Source organism: Ciconia boyciana, chromosome 30 (assembly GCF_034638445.1).
Source record: "Ciconia boyciana chromosome 30, ASM3463844v1, whole genome shotgun sequence".
Lineage (NCBI taxonomy): Eukaryota > Metazoa > Chordata > Aves > Ciconiiformes > Ciconiidae > Ciconia > Ciconia boyciana.
Window position 1 is genome coordinate 1,456,552 of NC_132963.1, and position 20,571 is coordinate 1,477,122.

The 20,571-nt window shown below is 71.1% G+C and overlaps 3 protein-coding genes across 3 annotated transcripts; 2 read left to right on the forward strand and 1 right to left on the reverse strand.

Annotated features, from left to right (window-relative positions):
- Nucleotides 1–431: 431 nt before the first annotated feature.
- On the forward strand, nt 432–8,757 carry ERF (ETS2 repressor factor). Its single transcript, XM_072848184.1, has 6 exons — nt 432–524; nt 5,421–5,655; nt 7,264–7,379; nt 7,456–7,624; nt 8,193–8,409; nt 8,731–8,757. Exons 1-6 carry the CDS (start codon nt 503–505, stop codon nt 8,755–8,757), a joined length of 786 nt encoding a protein of 261 aa, XP_072704285.1. The 5' UTR covers nt 432–502.
- Nucleotides 8,758–10,645: 1,888 nt separating this feature from the next.
- Nucleotides 10,646–15,877, forward strand: GSK3A (glycogen synthase kinase 3 alpha). Its single transcript, XM_072848267.1, has 10 exons — nt 10,646–10,884; nt 10,970–11,157; nt 12,390–12,473; nt 12,552–12,662; nt 12,746–12,876; nt 12,965–13,071; nt 13,151–13,248; nt 14,245–14,340; nt 14,444–14,627; nt 15,765–15,877. Exons 1-10 carry the CDS (start codon nt 10,707–10,709, stop codon nt 15,824–15,826), a joined length of 1,239 nt encoding a protein of 412 aa, XP_072704368.1. The 5' UTR covers nt 10,646–10,706; the 3' UTR covers nt 15,827–15,877.
- An 871-nt stretch (nt 15,878–16,748) lies between these two features.
- Nucleotides 16,749–20,165, reverse strand: ZNF526 (zinc finger protein 526). The gene is made up of 2 exons (XM_072848230.1): nt 19,919–20,165; nt 16,749–18,658 (listed from the first exon to the last, which is right to left on the reverse strand). Exon 2 carries the CDS (start codon nt 18,654–18,656, stop codon nt 16,755–16,757), a length of 1,902 nt encoding a protein of 633 aa, XP_072704331.1. The 5' UTR covers nt 18,657–18,658; nt 19,919–20,165; the 3' UTR covers nt 16,749–16,754.
- Between the last annotated feature and the right edge of the window lie 406 nt (nt 20,166–20,571).

Sequence of the window (20,571 nt, forward strand, 5' to 3'; positions counted from 1 at the left end):
GTGGGGGAGGGGCGGGGGGGGAGGGGCGCTAATGCATCTCCCGCCACCACCTTCCCGCCGCTCATTACGGCGGGGGAAGCTGCATTATTAATGAGGCTATTTATACCGGGGGGGGGAGGGGGCCGTCCGCGAGTGTGCCCCCTCCCCCTCCTCCCCTCCCCCGGGGTTGCATCAGCCGGGACGAGCCCACGACCCCCCCATGCCCCCTCCCCCCGTCCCCCCTCCCCGGTTCCGCGCGCGGCCCTTTAACGCCCTCCCCTCCCCACCCCGCGGGGGCGGGCCTCGCCGGAGGGGCGGGGCGCGGTCGCCATGGCGACGCGGCGCTGACGCGCACCCGGGGAGAGCGGGGGGCGGGGAGGGGGAGGGGCGTGGGCGTCCGGCGCTGGCGCGCGGGGGCGGGGCGGGGCGGGGCGGGGCGGGGCCGCGGGGGAGGGGGCGGGGCGGGGCGGGGCGGGGCGGGTGGGGGGCGCCGCGAGCGCGACGGCGGCGGCAGCGCGGAGCCATGAAGACCCCGGCGGACGCAGGTGGGGACTGCGCCCCCCTCCCCACGCGAGACCGGGGTGGGGTGGGGGAAACTTTGGGGGACGCCCCCTCTGTGGGGAGGGGGAGGGGAGGAACTTTGCCCCCCCCACGCGCGCCGCAAACTTTCCACCACCCCCTCCGCCCGCCCCCACGTGGGGAGGGGGCGCTCCACGCGTGACCCCCCTTAGCGACCCCCCGCTTTCTTTGGGGGAGGGGCCCCTTCGTCGCCCCCTCCCCTCCCACGCGAGCTCCGGCCGGAGTTTCCACGCCGGGACCTGTTGCGTCCCCCGCGCTCCGCCGCGACCCCTCCCCCACTTTTTCCACGCGGGGGGGAGGGCGACTTCCCCTCCCCCCCCACCGCCCCTTTTCCGCGCGGGGGGGGAGGGGGGGGGCAGTTCTCCCCGCGTGGGGAGCGCTGATATGGGGGAGGGGGAGGAGGCGCTGATCCCCTCCCCACGCGTGGGGGTGTTTTGGGGAGGGGGGAAGCGGCGGGGGAGGGGCTGTGCCACGTTGTGTGTTTTTAAGGGGGGTGGGACCGCCCCTCCCCCGCGTGGTGGTGGGGTGGGTGGGGGAGGGGAGTGCGGGGGGCAACTTTAAGGCGGCCCCGGGTTAATGAGGGGGGCGGGGGCGCTAATTGGGGTCGCCTGACACGGGCGGGGTTGCCCCCCGCGCCCCTCCCCGCCCCCTGCCCCTCCCCCGCCCCCTCCCCCCGATTGTCTGCAGGAATCCGGCCGGGCCGGAGCGCGATCGCGCCTGTTCAAACTTGTCCCCTCCCCCCGTAGCGCCGCCGCTGGCCACGCCCCCTGCTGGCCACGCCCCCCGCCCGCCAATGGCCACGCCCACCCCCTCACGCCTGGGCGCGCCCCCTCGCGGGGGGGAGGGGGACACCCCCCCCCCCCCGCTTTTGGTGCCCCATAAGTGTGGGGCAAAGGGAGGGGGTGTGGGGCAGCCCCGAGTTTGGGAGGGGTTTTGCGCGCCCCACAAGTGTGGGGGAGTTGGGGGTTGGGGGGAGGGGAGCGCGGGGGCTGTTTGGCAGCGGGGGGCGGGATGGGGGGCGCAGCGCACGCTTGGGGGGCGGGGGGCTGTGGGGCCTGGGTGTCTGGGGCCCCTTCTATGGGTCAGCCGGATGTCTGGGTCCCTTGTTATGGGGCAGATGTGGGGCCCGGGTGTTGGGGTCCCCTTCTATGGGTCACCCGGCCGCCTGGGTCCCCCGCTTTGGCTCGCCGTGGGGCCCAGACATCTGGGTCCCTTGTTATGGGGCAGCTGTGGGGCCCAGACACCTGGGTCCCCTTCTATGGGTCACCTGGACACCTGGGTCCCCTAATCTGTGGGGCACAGATGTCTGGGTCCCCTTCTATGGGTCACCCCGACACTGGGGTCCCCTGTCATGGGGCAGCCGTGGGGCCCGGACGCCTGGGTCCCTTGTTATGGGGCAGGCATGGGGCTCAGGCGCCTGGGTCCCTTGTTAGGGGGCAGCCGTGGGGCTCAGGCGCCTGGGTCCCTTGTTATGGGGCAGCCGTGGGGTCCAGATGTTTGGGTCTCCTGTCTGTCATGGAGCAGCCGTGGGGCTCAGACGCCCCCTTGTTATGGGGCAGCCGTGGGGCCCAGACATCTGGATCCCCAACTTCGCCTCGCCGCGGGACCTGGACGCCTGGGTCCCTTGTTAGGGGGCAGCCGTGGGGCTCAGACGCCCCCTTGTTATGGGGCAGCCGTGGGGCCCAGACATCTGGATCCCCAACTTCGCCTCGCCGCGGGACCTGGACGCCTGGGTCCCTTGTTATGGGGCAGGCGTGGGGCTCAGGCGCCTGGGTCCCTTGTTAGGGGGCAGCCGTGGGGCCCAGATGTCCGGGTGCCCCCCGGCGGGTGCCCGCGGCCCCCCCGCCTCGGCCGGGGGTGTCTGGCGGTGCCGGCCGGGAACAGTGGCCCATTGATGGGGCTGGCGGCGCCGCTGATGTCACGGCCCCGGCCCCCCCGGCCCCCCCGGCCCCGCGGCCGCGAGAACAGGGCCCGAGTGTGTGCGGCGGGGGAGGGGGCTCCCCCCACCCCCCCCCGCCCCCACCGGGGCACCCGGCCAGAGCGGGGCGGGGGCACGGGACGGGACACGGGGCACGGCAGCCCCCCACTTGGGGGGCTGGGTGTGGGGCAGCCCGTGGCCTGGGGGTGGTGGTTAGGGGGTGCTGGTTATGGAGTGCTTCATGTCTATGGGGTGACTGGTTATGGGGCAGTGGTTATGGGGTGCTCCATGTCCATGGGGTGCTGGTTATGGGGTGACTGCTTATGGGGTGCTGGTTATGGGGCACCCAGTACCCTAGAGATGCTGGTTATGGGGTGACTGGCTATGGGGTAACTGGTTATGGGGCCCCTCATGTCCATGGGGTGCTGGTTATGGGGCACCCCATGCCCTAGAGATGATGCTTATGGGGTGCCTGGTTATGGGGTGGTGGTTATGGGGCACCCCATACCCTAGAGGTGCTAATTATGGGCTGCTGGTTATGGGGTGGTGGTTACGGGGCACCCCATATCCTAGAGGTGCTAATTATGGGGTGCCTGGTTATGGGGCAGTGGTTATGGGGTACCTCATGTCCATGGGGTGCTGGTTATGGGGTGCCTGGTTATGGGGCACCCTATGTCCATGGGGTGCCTCATGTCCATGGGGTGCTGGTTATGGGGCGCTGGTTATGGGGCACCCTATGTCCATGGGGTGCTGGCTATGGGGTGCTGGTTATGGGGTGCTGAGTTATGGGGCACCCTATGTCCATGGGGTGCTGGCTATGGGGTGCTGCTTATGGGGTGCTGGTTATGGGGCACCCTATGTCCATGGGGTGCTGGCTATGGGGTGCTGGCTATGGGGTGCTGGTTATGGGGTGCTGGTTATGGGGCACCCTATGTCCATGGGGTGCTGGCTATGGGGTGCTGGTTATGGGGTGCTGGTTATGGGGCACCCTATGTCCATGGGGTGCTGGCTATGGGGTGCTGCTTATGGGGTGCTGGTTATGGGGCACCCCATGTCCATGGGGTGCTGGTTATGGGGCGCTGGTTATGGGGCACCCTATGTCCATGGGGTGCTGGCTATGGGGTGCTGGTTATGGGGCACCCTATGTCCATGGGGTGCTGGATATGGGGTGCCCCATGTCCATAGGGTGCTGGTTATGGGGTGCTGGCTATGGGGCGCTGGCTATGGGGCGCCCCATGCCCTCGGGGAGCTGCTCCTGGGCAGCCGGGGGTTCATCCCGGCTCCATCCCCCCCCCAAATACGGGGGCGGTTTTATTTTTTTGGGGGGGCCCCGCACGCGCCTCCCCCGTGGGGTTATTTTTAGCGTCTCCGGTTGCCTGGCGACGGGGCGCAGCCGGGGGGGGGGGGCAGCGCTTGGGGGCCCCCCCCAGTTCCCGCAGCGCCGGGGGGCCGGGGCAGTGAGATCATCGCGGCCGCGGCTCCATTACGGCCTCTGCATTATTGATGCGCTCGTCGCGCCGGCGGGGGCTGGGAAAGGGCCCCCCCGCTCCCCCCCGGTGCTGCCCCATAGCCGGAGGCGTGGGGCACAGCCCCGTAGAGGCACCCTATAGCTGGGTGTGTGGGGTGCAGCCCCATAGCGAGGGAGCAGCCCCTTTGGGGGTGCCGCTATGGGGCTGTAGGCGGGGGTTAATGGGGGGAGGGGGGAGTTTGGGGGCAGAGGGGGGAACTTGGGGGGCAGAGGGGGGCTCGCAGACAAAGGGCCGTTGTCTTGCGAGCGCTGACCTCAGCCCTGAACCGTCCCCCCGTGGCCGTGGGGTGACGCCGTGGGGCGACGCCGTGGGGTGACGTGAGCACCTCGGGGCTGCGGGTGGGGAGGGGGGTTAACCCCTGCCGAGCCGGGGCGGACGGCCCCCCAAGTCCTGCCCCACGGCGGGGACGGGGGCCCACGCATCCAGGCTGCCTGCTCCCCATTACCTGCCCCACAGCAGGGCTGGGGACCCAGGTGTCCTGCCCCTCAAGTCCTGCCCCACGGCGGGGATGGGGACCAGGAGTCCAGCCCCCCAAATCCTGCCCCACGGAGGGGTCGGGGACCCAGGTTGTCTGTAGTTACCTGCCCCACGGCAGAGCTGGGAGCCCAGGCATCCAGCCCCCAAGTCCTGCCCCATGGCGGGGTCAGGGATCCAGGCATCCAGCCCCCCAAGTCCTGCCCCACGGCAGAGCTGGGAGCCCAGGCATCCAGCCCCCCAAGTCCTGCCCCATGGCGGGGTCAGGGATCCAGGCATCCAGCCCCCCAAGTCCTGCCCCACGGCAGAGCTGGGAGCCCAGGCATCCAGCCCCCAGGTCCTGCCCCATGGCGGGTCAGGGATCCAGGCATCCAGCCCCCAAGTCCTGCCCCACGGCAGAGCTGGGAGCCCAGGCATCCAGCCCCCCAAGTCCTGCCCCATGGCGGGGTCAGGGATCCAGGCATCCAGCCCCCCAAGTCCTGCCCCATGGCGGGGTCAGGGATCCAGGCATCCAGCCCCCCAAGTCCTGCCCCATGGCGGGGTCAGGGATCCAGGCATCCAGCTCCCCAAGTCCTGCCCCACGGCGGGCCCAGTTTATTCTTAGCTACCTGCCCCACGGTGCCGCAGGGGACCCAGACGTTTGAGCCCCCCCCCATTTCCCCCCGCCCCACAGCAGGGGGGATGGGGGGAAAATCCAGCTATCCACTCCCCCAAACCCTGCCCCACGGCGCGGTTGGGGACCCCACCCCATTCTTAGTCAACCCGCCCCACGCCGCCGCAGCGCACCGACCGGTCCGCTCCCCGTCCCGAACGTCCGCTCCCCACGGCGGCGGGGCCGGAGACTCCCCTTCCCCGCTGGCCCCACGGCGAAAAGGGGAGGGGGGGGGGGTCCCCCCCCGCCCCTCCCCCGCCCCCAACCTGTCCGTTGTCCCCCTCCGCAGGCTTCGCCTTCCCGGACTGGGCGTACAAGCCGGAGTCGAGCCCGGGCTCGCGGCAGATCCAGCTCTGGCACTTCATCCTGGAGCTGCTGCGGAAGGAGGAGTACCGGGAGGTGATCGCCTGGCAGGGCGACTACGGCGAGTTCGTCATCAAGGACCCCGACGAGGTGGCCCGGCTCTGGGGGGTCCGCAAGTGCAAGCCCCAGATGAACTACGACAAGCTCAGCCGGGCCCGCAGGTTGGGGGGCTGGGGGGTGGGGTGGGGGGGGGGCTGCTTTCCCGTGCGGGACCCCCGGCCGCGGCGCGGAGCCCTGAGTCGCTGCCGAGGGGGGAACCCGGGCGTGCGGGCTCACGTCGCCCCATAACCAGCGGGGCCAGGCCCCACGTCTCCCCAGTAGTGGTGGAGCCAGGGGTCTGGGCCCCACATCTCCCCATAACCAGTGAGCCCAGGCCCCACATCTCCCCATAACCAGTGAGGCCAGGCCCCACATCTCCCCACTAGTGGTGAAGCCAGGGGTCTGGGCCCCACATCTCCCCATAACCAGTGAGCCCAGGCCCCTCATCTCCCCAGTAGTGGTGAAGCCAGGGATCTGGGCCCCACATCTCCCCATAAGTAGTGAGCCCAGGGGTCTGGGCCCCACATCTCCCCATAAGTAGTGAGCCCGGGGGTCTGGGCCCCACATCTCCCCATAAGTAGTGAGGCCAGGCCCCACATCTCCCCATAACCAGCAAGCCCAGGCACCACATCTCCCCACTAGTGGTGAAGCCAGGGGTCTGAGCCCCACATCTCCCCATAACCAGTGAGCCCAGGCCCCACATCTCCCCATAACCAGTGAGCCCAGGCCCCACACCTCCCCACTAGTGGTGGAGCCAGAGGTGTGGGGCCCACATCTCCCCATAACCAGTGAGCCCAGGCCCCACACCTCCCCACTATTGGTGAAGCCAGGGGTCTGGGCCCCACATTGCCCCATAACCAGCGGGGCCAGGCCCCACGTCTCCCCAGTAGTGGTGGAGCCAGGGGTCTGGGCCCCACATCTCCCCATAACCAGCGAGCCCAGGCCCCACGTCTCCCCAGTAGTGGTGGAGCCAGGGGTCTGGGCCCCACATCTCCCCATAACCAGCGAGCCCAGGCCCCACACCTCCCCAGTAGTGGTGGAGCCAGGGGTCTGGGCCCCACATCTCCCCATAAGTAGTGAGCCCAGGCCCCACATCTCCCCACTAGTGGTGAAGCCAGGGGTCTGGGCCCCACATCTCCCCATAACCAGTGAGCCCAGGCCCCACATCTCCCCATAACCAGCAAGCCCAGGCACCACATCTCCCCACTAGTGGTGAAGCCAGGGGTCTGAGCCCCACATCTCCCCATAACCAGTGAGGCCAGGCCCCACGTCTCCCCAGTAGTGGTGGAGCCAGGGGTCTGGGCCCCACATCTCCCTATAAGTAGTGAGCCCAGGGGTCTGGGCCCCACATCTCCCCATAACCAGCGAGCCCAGGCCCCACACCTCCCCACTATTGGTGAAGCCAGGGGTCTGGGCCCCACATCGCCCCATAACCAGCAGGGCCAGGCCCCACATCTCCCCAGTAGTGGTGGAGCCAGGGGTCTGGGCCCCACATCTCCCCATAAGTAGTGAGCCCAGGGGTCTGAGCCCCCCATCTCCCCACAACCAGCGAGCCCGGGCACCCGAGCCCCACACCTGCCCCACCCCCCCTCCTCACCCTCCATCCTCCGTCCTCTCCGCTCGCCCTGGCGGGTTCCCAGGCGTGGGGGGCGGGGGCCGTCCCTCCGCCCGTCCGTCCGTCCGTCCGCCCGCGGCCCATCCGTCCGTCCGTCCGTCCCTCTGCCCCCCAGGTACTACTACAACAAGCGGATCCTGCACAAGACCAAGGGCAAGCGCTTCACCTACAAGTTCAACTTCAACAAGCTGGTGCTGGTCAACTACCCCTTCATCGACGTGGGGCTGGCAGGTACGGGGAGGGGCGGTACGGGGGGAGGGCCTCACCCCCCCCAGCACCCCCCTGACCCCCCCTCCCCCCCCCGCAGGCCCCCCGCTGCCGCAGAGCGCCCCGCCGCTGCCGTCGGGGGGGTCCCACTTCCGTTTCCCGCCGCTGGCGGGCCCCTCCCCCGCCGCCGAGGGCCTCTCCCCCCTCCCCTCCCCCTCCGAGGAGCTGCGATCCCCGGGGGGGAGGGGAGGGGAGGGGGGACCCCCATCGTCCCCCGCCTTCCTCCTCCTCCTCCTCCTCCTCCTTCTCCCGCCGCCTGGGCTCCCTCACCGACGGCAGCGACGCCGCCTCGGCCGCCTCCGAGCTGGAGGAGCCGCTGGGGGAGCCCCTCCCCCCGCTGCCCCCCCCGCCCCTGCCCCCTCCCCCCCTCTCCGGGGGGGGCTTCCGCACCATCCCCCCCGCCCCACCCCCCCGCCTGACCCCCGAGGGCCTTTTCCGCCTCTACCCCCGCGACCCCTCAGCCCCTTCCCCATCTCCCCCTGACGGCCGGGGAGGGGCAGGCAACGGGGGCTCCTCCCCCGCTCTCCCCGCCCTGCCCCTGACCCCCCCAGGTGGGCTACGCCCCTCCCCACCCTCAGCCCCCTTTTTCCCGGGGGGTCCCACTTCTCCTTCAGCCCCGAGGACCTGAAGCGGGCGCTGGCGGCGCAGACCCGCAGCGTCTACAGCTACCACCTGAGCCCCGAGCCTTCCTCCCCTGCCCCGGGCTGCTGCTGCCCCCCGCAGCCTCCTCATCCTCCCCAGCCCCCCCCCCCAAAGCGAGCCCCCTTCCCCTTCAAGCTGCAACCCCCCCCGCCGGGAAGGCGGCAGCGGGAAAAAGCTCGGGAGCCGCCGCCGCCGTCGTCATCCTCACCTGGAGGAGGAGGAGGAGGAGGAGGAGGAGGAAGGGGGGGCGGCGCTGGCGGAGCCCCCCCACATCAAGGTGGAGCCGGTGTCGGAAGAGGAGACGGTGGAAGTGACGGACCTGAGCGAGGAAGAGGAAGACGAGGAAGACGAGGTGTTTAAGCCGCCCCCCCCCCCCCACGAGGAAGAGGAGGAGGACGAGGAAGAGGAAGAAAGCGGCGGCGGGGGGGGAGGAGGAAGAAGGCGGGGCCCCCCCCCCGGGGGGGGGAGGAGGGGACCCCCTGCGTCCCCCTCAAGCTGCGCTTCAAGCGGCGCTGGAGCGAGGAGCGGCGGCGGGGGAGGGGCGGGGGAGGGGACCCCCCGGGGGAGGACAAGAAGGTGAAGGGGGCTGGGGGAGGGGGGGCGGCCCTCCCCCACCTGGGGGCTGGGGGAGGGGCGCAGGGTGAGCGCCGACCTGCAGCGCGCCACGGCCCAGCTCTCCCTGGAGAACAAGGACTCGTAGGGGGAGGGGATGGGGGGAGGGGATTTGGGGGGGGCTCACCCGGACCCCTCCCCGCTGCCTTAACTCGGGGCTCTGCGCCGAGCTGGGGGGGCGGGGGGTCATGATCGCAGCCCCACCCCCCAATTTGGGGGCGTGGGTTCCTCCCCCTCCCCTTGGAGCTGATTTTAATTTGGGGACCCCTCCCCACCCGCCCACCCCCCTTGGAGCTTGGGGGGGGAGGGTCCGGCAGGGTGATACGCAGGGATTGGGCCCCCCTTTCTTAGGTCTGCCTTTGGGGCTGCAGGGTGGGGGGGGACCCCAAAATGGGGGGGAGTGGCCTAAAAACGGGCGGGGACCCCCCCAAAACGGGTGGGACCCTCCCAAAACGGGCGGGATCCCCCTAAAACGGGCGGGGCCCCGCCCAAAACGGGTGGGATCCCCTAAAAATGGGTGTGGCTCCCCTAAAACGGGTGGGGCCCTCCCTCAAAACGGGCGGGGACCCTCCCAAAACGGGTCGGATTCCCCAAAAACGGGCGGGGATCCCCTCGAAACGGATGGGACCCGCCCTAAAAAACGGGCGCGACCCCCTCAAAACGGGCGGGGACCCTCTCAAAACGGGGTGGGGCCCCCACAAAACGGGCGGGACCCCCCCAAAAACGGGCTCTGAAGCACAAATACGTTTTGGTTTTTTTTTTTTTCTTCCCCCTCCCCAAAATGCAAAGGGGGGGAGGGGCCGCCGGCACAGCCCCTCCCCCTCCCCTCCCCTCCCCCCCCCCCCGGCAATGGGGGGGTCCCTCCCTTTTTGGGGGGGTCCCTGTACAAACGGCTTGATGTAACCAAAAACAAACGGGGGTTGGGGCGGCCCCACCCACGGGGGAGGGGCGGGGGCGGGGTTTCTTAAGTGCCTGGTGATGTCCTGCCCGGGGGGAGAGGGGGTCCCCAATGACCTTTCCCCCCACCCCCTCTGTCCCTCCCCTCCCCCCCCCGACACGCGTGGGGTGTCCCGGGGGGGGGGGGGGGGGATCGCTCAGGGCCGCCCCCTCCCCCTCCCCACCCCCGATCCCCGGGGTGGGGGAGGGGTGGGGGGGGGGCAGGGCCCGGTTTGGGGGTTCAGGGCACGGGGGGAGGGGGAGGGGGCGGGGTCTATCCGAAGCCTTATCGACAGCGTTGTACATAGCGGGGGAGGGGCGGGGAGGGGGAGGGGCTCACTTTAAGAATGTATAAAGAGAAAAATAACCAATAAAGATTTCACACTTCGGCCGCCTCCACCGCTCCCGGGGCCGGGACTCCCCCCCCTCCGCCGCCCCCCCCTGCTCCCTTCCCACCGGGCCTCGGGGCTCCGTTAGGCCTCGGTGTCGTGTCCGTCCGTCCCTGTCCCCCCCCGCCCCAGGCCTCGGCCTCCCCTGGGGCCCGCAGGCCGCAATCCCCCGGGCCTGGTGGGGGGGGTGGGGGGCAGATCCCCGTAGCCCCCCCGTTACCCTCCCCCGGGTCTCGGGGTCCCCCCGGTCTCGGCCCGGAGGCTTCGGGGACGCCCCGGTCCCGGTGCCGGCCCTCAGTGAAGGCCGCACTTCCGGGTTGGGCGCCGCCGTTACCTGGCAACGCGCCGTCCCGGCGTGCTTTGCGCGCGGGCGTTGCCGAGCAACGCCCGCCCGGCCTCCACTTCCCGCCCTGCCTCACGCGCGTTGCTAGGCGACCGCCCCTCAGCCTCCCCCTCCCAGCCTCCTTTGCGCGCCGCGTCGCTTAGCAACGCCCCGCCCGCCTCCCCCCCGCCCGCCGCGCGTTGCTAGGCGACGCCCGCCAAGACTCCGTTTCCCGCCGCGCCTTGCGCGCGCGTTGCCAGGCGACAGCCACTCAGCCGCCGCCTTCCCGCCATCCTCCGCGCACGCCCCTTCCCAGCGTCCCCCGCGACCGGAAGGGGCGGGGCGCAGCGGCCCGGCCCGGTGGGAGCGCGGCCCCGCAGCGGCCTGGCCATGAGCGGCGGCCCCGGCCCCGGCCCCTCCCGCCCCCGCACCAGCTCCTTCGCCGACACCGGCCCCCCGCAAGGCCCCGCGGCCCCCTCGGGGCCTACGAGCGGTTCCGCACCCAGCGGGGGCAAAGCCGGGCCTGGGCCGGGCGGCGGGGCCTTCCCGCCGGGCATCAAGCTGGGCCGTGAGTGCCGCTCCCCCGTCCCCCCTTCCCGGTGTCCCCCGTCCCCCCCCCCCCGGTGCCGCTGACCCCCCCCCGGTGTCCGCAGGGGACGGCGGGAAGGTGAGCACGGTGGTCGCCACCCCCGGGCAGGGCCCGGACCGGCCGCAGGAGGTTTCTTACACCGACATCAAAGTGATCGGTAACGGCTCCTTCGGCGTGGTCTACCAGGCGCGGCTGGCGGACTCGGGGGAGCTGGTGGCCATCAAGAAGGTGCTGCAGGACAAGCGCTTCAAGGTGCGGCGGCCCTGCCCCCCCTTGGCTCCCCCTCCCCCCCTTGGCTCCCCCTCCTCTCCTCCCCTCCCCTTTTGACCCCCTTTCCCGCCCATTTGGGCCCCCATTTCCCCACGCCCCTGCCCCTTCGTTTCTCCCTCCCCCCCGTCGTCCCCTTTTTTACCCCCCTCTTTGCTATCCCCCTCCCCGGGGAGCCCCCCCCCCCATTTCAGCCTCCTTTCTCCCCCCACCCCCTTCTGACCCCCTTTCCCCTCCTTTCTCCCCTCCCCTTTCTCTCCCCTCCCCTTCATTTCCCCTTGTCCCCCCTTCTCGTGTCCCCCCTCTCGTGTCCCCCCTTCTCGTGTCCCCCCTTCTCGTGTCCCCCTTCTCGTGTCCCCCCTTCTCGTGTCCCCCTCGTGTCCCCCCTCGTGTCCCCCCTCGTGTCCCCCCTCGTGTCCCCCCTCGTGTCCCCCCTCGTGTCCCCCCCTGGTGTCCCCCCTGGTGTCCCCCCTGGTGTCCCCCCCCTCGTGTCCCCCCCTCGTGTCCCCCTCGTGTCCCCCTCGTGTCCCCCCCCTCGTGTCCCCCCTCTCGTGTCCCCCCTTATCGTGTCCCCCCCTCTCGTGTCCCCCCTTCTCGTGTCCCCCCCTTCTCGTGTCCCCCTTCTCGTGTCCCCCTCTCGTGTCCCCCCTTCTCGTGTCCCCCTTCTCGTGTCCCCCCTTCTCGTGTCCCCCCCTTCTCGTGTCCCCCCTTCTCGTGTCCCCCCTTCGTGTCCCCCTTCTCGTTGTCCCCCCCTCTCGTGTCCCCCTTCGTGTCCCCCTCTCGTTGTCCCCCTTCGTGTCCCCCCTTCGTGTCCCCCTCTCGTGTCCCCCTTCTCGTGTCCCCCCTCTCGTGTCCCCCTCTCGTGTCCCCCCTTCTCGTGTCCCCCTTCTCGTTGTCCCCCCTTCTCGTGTCCCCCCTCTCGTGTCCCCCCTTCTCGTGTCCCCCTTCGTTGTCCCCCCCCTGTGTCCCCCCTTCTCGTGTCCCCCCTTCTGTGTCCCCCCTTCTCGTGTCCCCCCTTCGTGTCCCCCCTTCTCGTGTCCCCCCGTGTCCCCCCTCGTGTCCCCCTTCTCGTGTCCCCCCCGTGTCCCCCTTCTCGTGTCCCCCTTCGTGTCCCCCCTTCTCGTGTCCCCCCTTCTCGTGTCCCCCTTCTCGTGTCCCCCCTTCTCGTCCCCCTTCTCCTCCCCCCCTTTCCCCCTCCTCACCCCCTTTCCCCCCAGAACCGCGAGCTCCAGATCATGCGCAAACTCGACCACTGCAACATCGTCCGGCTCCGCTATTTCTTCTACTCCAGCGGCGAGAAGGTAACGCCTCGGAGGGGAGGGGCTACGACCCCCTTCCCCCCCCCTTCCTCTCACCCCCTCGCCCCTCCCCCGCCGCAGAAGGACGAGGTTTACCTCAACCTGGTGCTGGATTTCGTCCCCGAAACCGTTTACCGCGTGGCCCGGCACTTCTCCAAGGCCAAGCAAACCATCCCCGTCTTCTACGTCAAGGTACCCCCCCCCCCCCACGGCCACCGCGCCCCCCCCCGGGGCCCCACGCTGATTTTGGGGGGGGTCTCTCGGGTTCCCCCCAGGTCTACATGTACCAGCTCTTCCGCAGCCTGGCCTACATCCACTCGCAGGGCGTCTGCCACCGCGACATCAAACCCCAAAACCTCTTGGTGGACCCCGACACCGCCGTCCTCAAACTCTGCGATTTCGGCAGGTGGGCGGCGGGGGGGGGGGAGGGGGGGGCCGTGCCAAGAATTTGGGGTTCCCCTGACCCCCGCCCCCCCCCCCTTTCTTTTTTTCAGCGCCAAGCAGCTGGTGCGGGGGGAACCCAACGTCTCCTACATCTGCTCCCGCTATTACCGCGCCCCCGAGCTCATTTTCGGGGCCACCGACTACACCTCCAACATCGGTGCGACCCCCCGCCGCCCCCACCCCGCCGGAACCCCGTTATTCTCTCTTTTCACCCCAAATTTCCCTTCTCTCGTAAGATATCTGGTCGGCGGGCTGCGTGCTGGCCGAGCTGCTGCTGGGGCAGCCCATCTTCCCCGGGGACAGCGGCGTCGATCAGTTGGTGGAGATCATCAAGGTGGGGGGGGGCTTTTGGGGGCTCTGGGGGGCTTTTGGGGCTCTGGGGGGCTTTTGGGGCTCTGGGGTTTTTTGGGGTGTTGGAGGGGAATTTGGGGGCACAGGGAAGGATTTAGGGCTTGCGGGGGGATTTAGGGCGTTGCGGTCTCAGGGAGGGGGTTTTGGGGCTCAGAGGGGGTTGGGGGCTCAGGGGGTTTTGGGGGCTCAAAGGGGAGGTTTGGGGCTCGGGGGGTTTTGGGGCTCAGCAGAGGGATTTTGGGGCTCACGGGTGGGATTTGGGGGGGCTCTCGGTGGGGCTTGGGGTCTCGTGGGGAGGCGGGGTTGGGGCTTGAGGGTTTTGGGGCGCAGGGGAGGAGTTTTGGGGCTCGGGGTGGTTTTGGGGTACGTGGGGTGGGATTTGGGGGGCTCTCGGTGGGGTTTGGGGTCTCATCGGCAGGAAACCGTAGGGGCTGGGGTCGTTTTGGGGTTCAGGAGGGGGATTTTGGGGCCCGGGGTGGGATTGGGGGGCTCTCGGTGGGGTTTGGGGTGCGGGGAGGTTTGGGGCTCGGGGGTGGGATTGGGGGGTTTGGGGCTGCTCGGGCTCCCGCCGCCTGATCCCTTGGGGGTTCGGGGTTCTGGGGTTCTGAGCGCTGGTTTTGGGGCTCAGGGGGGCATTGGGGGAGGGGGCAGCTAACGGGGCTGGGGGCGGCTTCGGGGCCTCGGCGCGGGACTTTTGGGGCTCAGGGTGGGGATTTTGGGGCTCAGTGGGGTCACTTTGCCGCTCGGGAGGGGAATTTGGGGGGGCCTGGGGAAGATTTGTGGCCTCGGGGAGGATTTTGGGGGTTCAGGGGAGATTGGGGCGCTCAGGATTCCGCTTTGTTTTTCTCCGCCTTGTTAAGCTGACGCCGGGGTTCGATTTTTGGGGCTGGAAAGCGGAGTTTCGGCTCAGGAAAGCAGCTAACGGATCTGGGGGGCGAGGGGGGGGTCCCCATCTCACCCTCCCCCCCCATATTTTCAGGTTTTGGGGACCCCGACGCGGGAGCAGATCCGGGAGATGAACCCCAACTACACCGAGTTCAAGTTCCCCCAGATCAAGGCGCACCCCTGGTCCAAGGCGAGTTTGGGGCTGGGGGGCGGGGGGGGCCCTCTCCCCCCTCTCCCGGTTATTTGGGGGGTTCCCCCCCCCCCCCCCCCGTGACTTTGGGGGGTCCCCGCAGGTGTTCAAGGCGCGGACGCCGCCCGAGGCGGTGGCGCTGTGCGGGCGGCTGCTGGAGTACACCCCCCGGACGCGGCTGGGGCCGCTGCAGGCCTGCGCCGACCCCTTCTTCGACGAGCTGCGCCTGCCGGCCGCCCGCCTGCCCAGCGGGCGCGAGCTGCCCCCCCTCTTCAACTTCAGCCCCGGCGGTGAGGGGGGGGGGGGCAGGGGGGTTTGGGGGGCGGAGGGGGTGGGGGAGGGGGTTTGGGGGGCTGGAGGGGGTGGGGGAGGGGTTTGGGGGGCTGGAGGGGATTGGGGAAGGAAAGGGGGCTGGGGGGATTTGGGGGCTGGAGGGGGTGGGGGAAGGGGAGGGGTTTGGGGGGCTGGAGGGGGATTGGGGGGGAGGGGAGGGGTTTGGGGGCTGGAGGGGGCTGGGGGAAGGGGAGGGGGTTTGGGGGGCTGGAGGGGATTGGGGGAGGCGGAGGGGTTTGGGGGGCTGGAGGGGGCTGGGGGAAGGGGAGGGGTTTGGGGGGCTGGAGGGGGTTGGGGAAGGGGGAGGGGTTTGGGGGTGTGGAGGGGGTTGAGGGAAGGGGAGGGGGTTTGGGGGGCTGCAGGGGGATTGGGGGAAGGAAAGGGGGTTTGGGGGGCTGGAGGGGAGGGGTTTGGGGGCTGGAGGGGATTGGGGGAGGGGTTTGGGGGCTGGGGGCGTTTTAGGGCTGGGAGGGGGCTTTGGGGCTCTAGAGGCAGTTTTGGGGGCTGGGGGCTGCGGAGAGAGCGGGGGGCAGGAAAGGGTTTGGGGGGCTGGAGGGGGAGGGGGTGCAGAGGGGATTTTGGGGGTGCAGAGGGGGATTTAGGGGTGTGGGGGCTGGGAGGGGGGGGGTTGGGGAGGGGTTGGGGGAAGGAGGGGGATTGGGGGGCCCGGATGGGGTGATGAGGGATTTGGGGGGCTGGAGAGATTGGGGGAGGCTTTTGGGGTGGGGGGCTGAGGGAGAATGGGGGCCCGGGGGTTTGGGGGTTTTGGGGTGCGCTGACCTCTCCCCTCCCCCCCCCAGAGCTGGGGATCCAGCCCTCCCTCAACGCCACCCTGGTGCCCCCCACCTGCGGGGCTGCGCCCCCGCGCCCCACGGTGAGGGGATGCGGGGGGTGGGGTGGGGATTTGGGGTGGGGGAGGGGCGGGCACGATGGGATGCTGGGGGAGATGTGGGGGGAGGGGCACCATGGGATACGGGGGTTTGGGGGTGTGGGGAGAGAGGTGGGATGGGGTAGTGGGGGATGGGGGAGCGTGGGGGGGTTGGGGGCCCCCCCGTGCCCCCACCCCCCTCAAGCCCTCCCCTCCCCCCCAGGCGAGGGTCGCAGCCAGGTCCCGGCGGGGGAGGGCACCGGCCCCATCGCCAGCACCTCCTGAGGGCCCCCCCGGCCCCCCGCGATGTTGGGGGGCGGGAGGGGGGGGCCGGCCCCTCCCGGGCCCCGGGGGGGGGGGTGGGGGGGCACTGCCTCATTTTAAGCCTGGTTTTACCCTCCCCCCCCGTGGGGCCGTGCCCCCTCCCCTCAACGTTTTGGGGGCTTTTAACCCCCTTGTAAATACCCCCCCGCCCCCCTTTTATCGATCTCTGTAAATAGACTGATGGGGGGTGTTTTCTTATCGCCCCACCCCACCCCGAGCCCCTCCCCCAGTGTTGGGGGCGCCTGGGGCTCCCCAAACCCCCCACCCCCGTCTCTGTACAGCCCCGGCTCAATAAATTATTGGCATGGAGAGGAGGGGGGCTGCTGTGATGGGGGAGGGGGCACGTTGGGGGGCCTGGGTGTGGTTGGGGGGCGGTGCCTCAGGGTGGGGGTTGGGGGCTGCTGGGTTTGGGTGGGGGAGGGGTTATGCCCTCCCAGGGCTGTTTTTTGGGGGGGGCTGTGGGTTTGGGGTTCCCCCCAAGGCTGAGATTTGGGATGCCCCCTCCCCCCAGGTCTAATTTTGGGGGTGCCCCCCCGGGGTGAAGAGGTTGGGGGAGGGGTAACCCCCCAGGCCTGGTTTTTGGGGGCGCTGGGGCTGTTTTGGGGTTGCCCCCAAAAGGGGGGCTGAGTTTTGGGGTTAATCCCCCAGCTCTTATTCTGGGGGCCCCTGGGGCTGTTTTGGGGTGCCCCCGGGGGGGGGCTGAGTTTTGGGGGTGCCCCCAGTTTGGTTTTGGGGTCCCCCAGCCCTCGATTTTATGCGTCGTTTCCCCGTGTCCCTCTTTGGGGCTCCCCCACCCCCAAACTCCATTTTTTGGGGATCACCCCTCCCCCCCCCCCAAATCCCCTCACGAACCCCACCAGCGACCTCGGGGCGGGGGGGGGGGAAGGGGTCAACCTTTATTTCCCAGTGGGGGAGGGGCGGCGCTCCCCACCCCCACCTCAGGCGAAGGCGTCGGCGCGGAGGTGCAGCCCCCCTCCAGCGCCGCCCGGCAAAGCGCCAACGTCTCGGCCAGCGGCAGCGGCTCCGGCGTCTCGATGATGGCGATGGTCTCTCCCGGCGGCACGGCGAGAGCGGCGACGCCGGCGGCGGCGGCGACGCCGGCGGCGCCGTCGTGGTGCCGCCGGCGGTGGCCGCGGAGGCCGGCGGCGCTGCGGAAGGCCTTGGGGCAGAGCGGGCAGCGGTGCGGGCGCTCGCCCAGCCGCCGGCGTCGACCCCTCTCGGCGTGGAGGCGGCGGTGAGCCCGGAGGTGCGGGGCTTGCCGAAAGGCTTTGCCGCAATCGCCGCAAGCGAAGGGACGCTCGCCGCTGTGGGTCCGTTGGTGCAGCCGCAGCCCCCAGGCCGCCCCGAAGCCCTTCCCGCAGAGCGGGCACTGGTGGGGCCGGCCCCCGCCTTCGTGACGCCGCCGGTGCCGGCTCAACCCGCCGCGGTCGGCGAAGGTTTTGCCGCAGAGCCCGCAGGCGAAGGAGGAGGAGGAGGAGGAGGGCGGCGCGGCGTTGGCGGCGTCGCCGTGCAGGCGGCGGTGCTGGCGGAGGTTGGAGGACTGGGTGAAGCGCTTGCGGCAGACGTCGCACTCGTAGGGCCGCTCGCCGGTGTGGGTGAGGTGGTGCCGCAGCAGGTTGGCGCGGGAGGCGAAGGTTTTGCCGCAGACGCTGCACTGGAAGGGCCGTTCCCCCGTGTGCGTCCGCAGGTGATTCCGGACGTGAACCAGCTTCTTGAAGGCCCGACCGCAGGTGGGGCAGCGGTGCCGGCGCTCCGGGCAGCGCGGCGGACGCCGGGGTCGAGCCGCGGCGGCGGCGGGTTCTCGGTTAGGGGGCGGCGCCCCGCTTTTGCCGGCGTGGGTGCGGCGGTGGTAGAGGAACTTGGTCATGTTGAGGAAGGTTTTGCCGCAGGCGCAGCGGTGCGGGGAGTCGCCGGCGTGGCTTTTGCGGTGAGCGGCCAAGGCCGGTTCGGTGCCGAACCCCAACCCGCAGGCGACGCAGAGGTAGAGGGTCTCGCCGCGGTGCAGCCGGGCGTGCCGCTCCAGCGACGCCGCTTTCTTAAAGACCTTGGGGCAGGCGGGGCAGGGGTGGGTGCCCCCCTCGTGCGCCCGGCGGTGGGCGCGCAGCCGGCTGGCCGTGCCGAACCCCCGCCGGCACTCGGGGCAGGAGAACGCGGCGTTGCCGGCGCCGTGGGCCTCCCGCTTGTGCCGCCGCAGCTCCTCGGCCGAGCCGCAGCCGCGCTCGCACTCCCCGCAGCGGAAAGGGGCCGGCGCCGGCGGGGGGGAAACCGGCGGCGTGGGGGGGTCCGGTTTGGGGTCAGGCACCGGCGTTTCGCCGCTCTCCTTTTCGGTGGCGGTGAAATGTTCGCCCTGGTGCTCCAGCAGCTCCTCGGGGGTGGGGAAGAGGCGGCCGCACTCGGAGCACTCGTAGGGATGGGGGGCCGGCGTTTCGGCGGAGGTTTCGGCGACCTGGCGGCGGTGGTGGTGGCTGCGGCGATGCTGAAGGCAAAGGGCCGGGGAAGGGAAGAGCGCCCGGCATTCGCCGCACTGGTACCGCACCGGCCCCCCCTGCCCCCCGCCGCCGCCCCGGGGGTGCTGGGTTTGGTGGGCCAAGAGCTCGGCGGGGGAGAGGAGGAGGCGGCCGCAGTCCAGGCACTGGTAACGGGGGGTCGGGGGGGGCTCGGGGGCGGCGGGGGGGAGGGGTCCGTGGCTGCGCTGGTGGAGGAGGACCTCCCCCAGGGTGTCGTAGAGCCCCCCGCACTCGGAGCACATGTACTGGTGCTGGAGGAGCAGCGAGGGCAGGTCCTGCGCCATCCCTGGGGGGAGATGGGGGGGTTAGTTAGGGGTGTCCCTGCCCCACCGGGGGGTTTGCGGTGGGGCGATGTTGCTGTGGGGCAGAGGAATGGGGGGGTGGGGTCTGCTGTGGGGTAGAGAGATGCAGGGGGAGGGTGCTGAGGGGCACAGGGACCCCACCATGGGGCAGAGGGGCCTGAGATGGGGTGGGAGGACCCTGCTGTGGGGCACAGGGAGGCGGTATAGGGCGGAGGGACCCTGCTGTGGGGCCGAGGAACCCGGTGTAGGGCTGGAGGAGGCCGCTGTGGGGCACAGAGGGCAGGGATGGGGCAGGAGGACCCCGCTGTGGGGCACAGAGGGCAGGGATGGGGCAGGAGGACCCCGCTGTGGGGCCGAGGGAGCCGGTATAGGGCTGGGGGACCCTGCTGTGGGGCTGAGGGGCCCGGTATAGGGCGGAGGGACCCGGTGTAGGGCTGGAGGAGGCCGCTATGGGGCAGGAGGACCCCGCTGTGGGGCACAGAGGGCAGGGATGGGGCAGGAGGACCCCGCTGTGGGGCCGAGGGAGCCGGTATAGGGCTGGGGGACCCTGCTGTAGGGCCGAGGGGCCCGGTATAGGGCAGAGGGACCCAGTGTAGGGCTGGAGGAGGCCGCTGTGGGGCACAGAGGGCAGGGATGGGGCAGGAGGACCCCGCTGTGGGGCCGAGGGGCCCAGTAAAGGGCAGAGGGACCCCGCTGTGGGGCCGAGGGGCCCGGTAAAGGGCTGGAGGAGGCCGCTGTGGGGCACAGAGGGCAGGGATAGGGCAGGAGGACCCCGCTGTGGGGCCGAGGAACCCGGTGTAGGGCTGGAGGAGGCCGCTGTGGGGCACAGAGAGCAGGGATGGGGCAGGAGGACCCCGCTGTGGGGCCGAGGGAGCCGGTATAGGGCTGGGAGACCCTGCTGTGGGGCCGAGGGGCCCGGTATAGGGCGGAGGGACCCAGTGTAGGGCTGGAGGATGCCGCTATGGGGCACAGAGAGCAGGGATAGGGCAGGAGGATCCCGCTGTGGGGCCGAGGGGCCCGGTATAGGGCGGAGGGACCCGGTGTAGGGCTGGAGGAGGCCGCTGTGGGGCACAGAGGGCAGGGATGGGGCAGGAGGACCCCGCTGTGGGGCCGAGGGGCCCGGTAAAGGGCCGAGGGCCCGCGCCCTCCCCGCTGGGGCTCGTCCCGCCGCGGGGGCGCGGGGCCCGGCCCAGGGGGACCCGCCCGCAGGGGCCGGCGGGGCCCGGAGCGGCCCCGGGACTCACCGCAGCCTCCGCTCCGCTCCGCCGCCGTCTCCGCCCGGCGCCCACCCCCTTCCAACGAGCGCCCTCATTGGCCCGCGCCGCGCCGGCCAATCGGCGGGCGCGGCACTGCCGGCGGGGCGGGGCCCGGCCGGCGAGCCACGCCCCTAGCGCCCGCAGCGCTCCGCCCCGCCGAGTGGGCGGAGAGAACAGCGGGCCACGCCCCCCTTCCCCTGCCGGCCGCGCATGCGCAATGCTGAGACGGAGGGGCGGGGGAGGCTGTGCGCATGCGGGCGGGGCGAAGCGTGCCCCGGGGGGGGGGGGGGGAGGGGGGGGTGTTCACGCACGTGTGTTTACACGCGGGTGTGCACGTGCGTTTGCACGTGGGCGTGCGTGGGGCTGGGGGGAGGGACCGTGACCGGTTTCGCACGTGGCGGGGCGCGTGTAAGCCGGGGGGGGGGGGGCCGGGATACGCCGCTACGCAATCAGCGTAGCCTCCCCCATATGACGGCTGCGTCCCCGTCTTACGCCACGGGCGTAGCCCCCTTACGCCGGCTGCCTCCCAGCTCTACGCCGCTGGCGTAGCTCCCCTCCGCCGGCTACGTCCGCGCCCTACGGCGTTGGCGTAGCGCCCCTACGCCATTTGCGTCCTCCTCCTACGCCGGCAGCGCAGCGCC

Coding starts and splice junctions, on each gene's coding strand:
- ERF (XM_072848184.1), top strand. CDS start 503: ATGAAGACCCCGGCGGACGCAG. Junction 525..5,420: donor GAAGACCCCGGCGGACGCAG/GTGGGGACTGCG, acceptor CCCCCTCCGCAG/GCTTCGCCTTCCCGGACTGG. Junction 5,656..7,263: donor AAGCTCAGCCGGGCCCGCAG/GTTGGGGGGCTG, acceptor TCTGCCCCCCAG/GTACTACTACAACAAGCGGA.
- GSK3A (XM_072848267.1), top strand. CDS start 10,707: ATGAGCGGCGGCCCCGGCCCCGGCCCCTCCCGCCCCCGCACCAGCTCC. Junction 13,072..13,150: donor CGACTACACCTCCAACATCG/GTGCGACCCCCC, acceptor TTCTCTCGTAAG/ATATCTGGTCGGCGGGCTGC. Junction 14,341..14,443: donor AGGCGCACCCCTGGTCCAAG/GCGAGTTTGGGG, acceptor GGGTCCCCGCAG/GTGTTCAAGGCGCGGACGCC.
- ZNF526 (XM_072848230.1), bottom strand. CDS start 18,656: ATGGCGCAGGACCTGCCCTCGCTGCTCCTCCAGCACCAGTACATGTGC.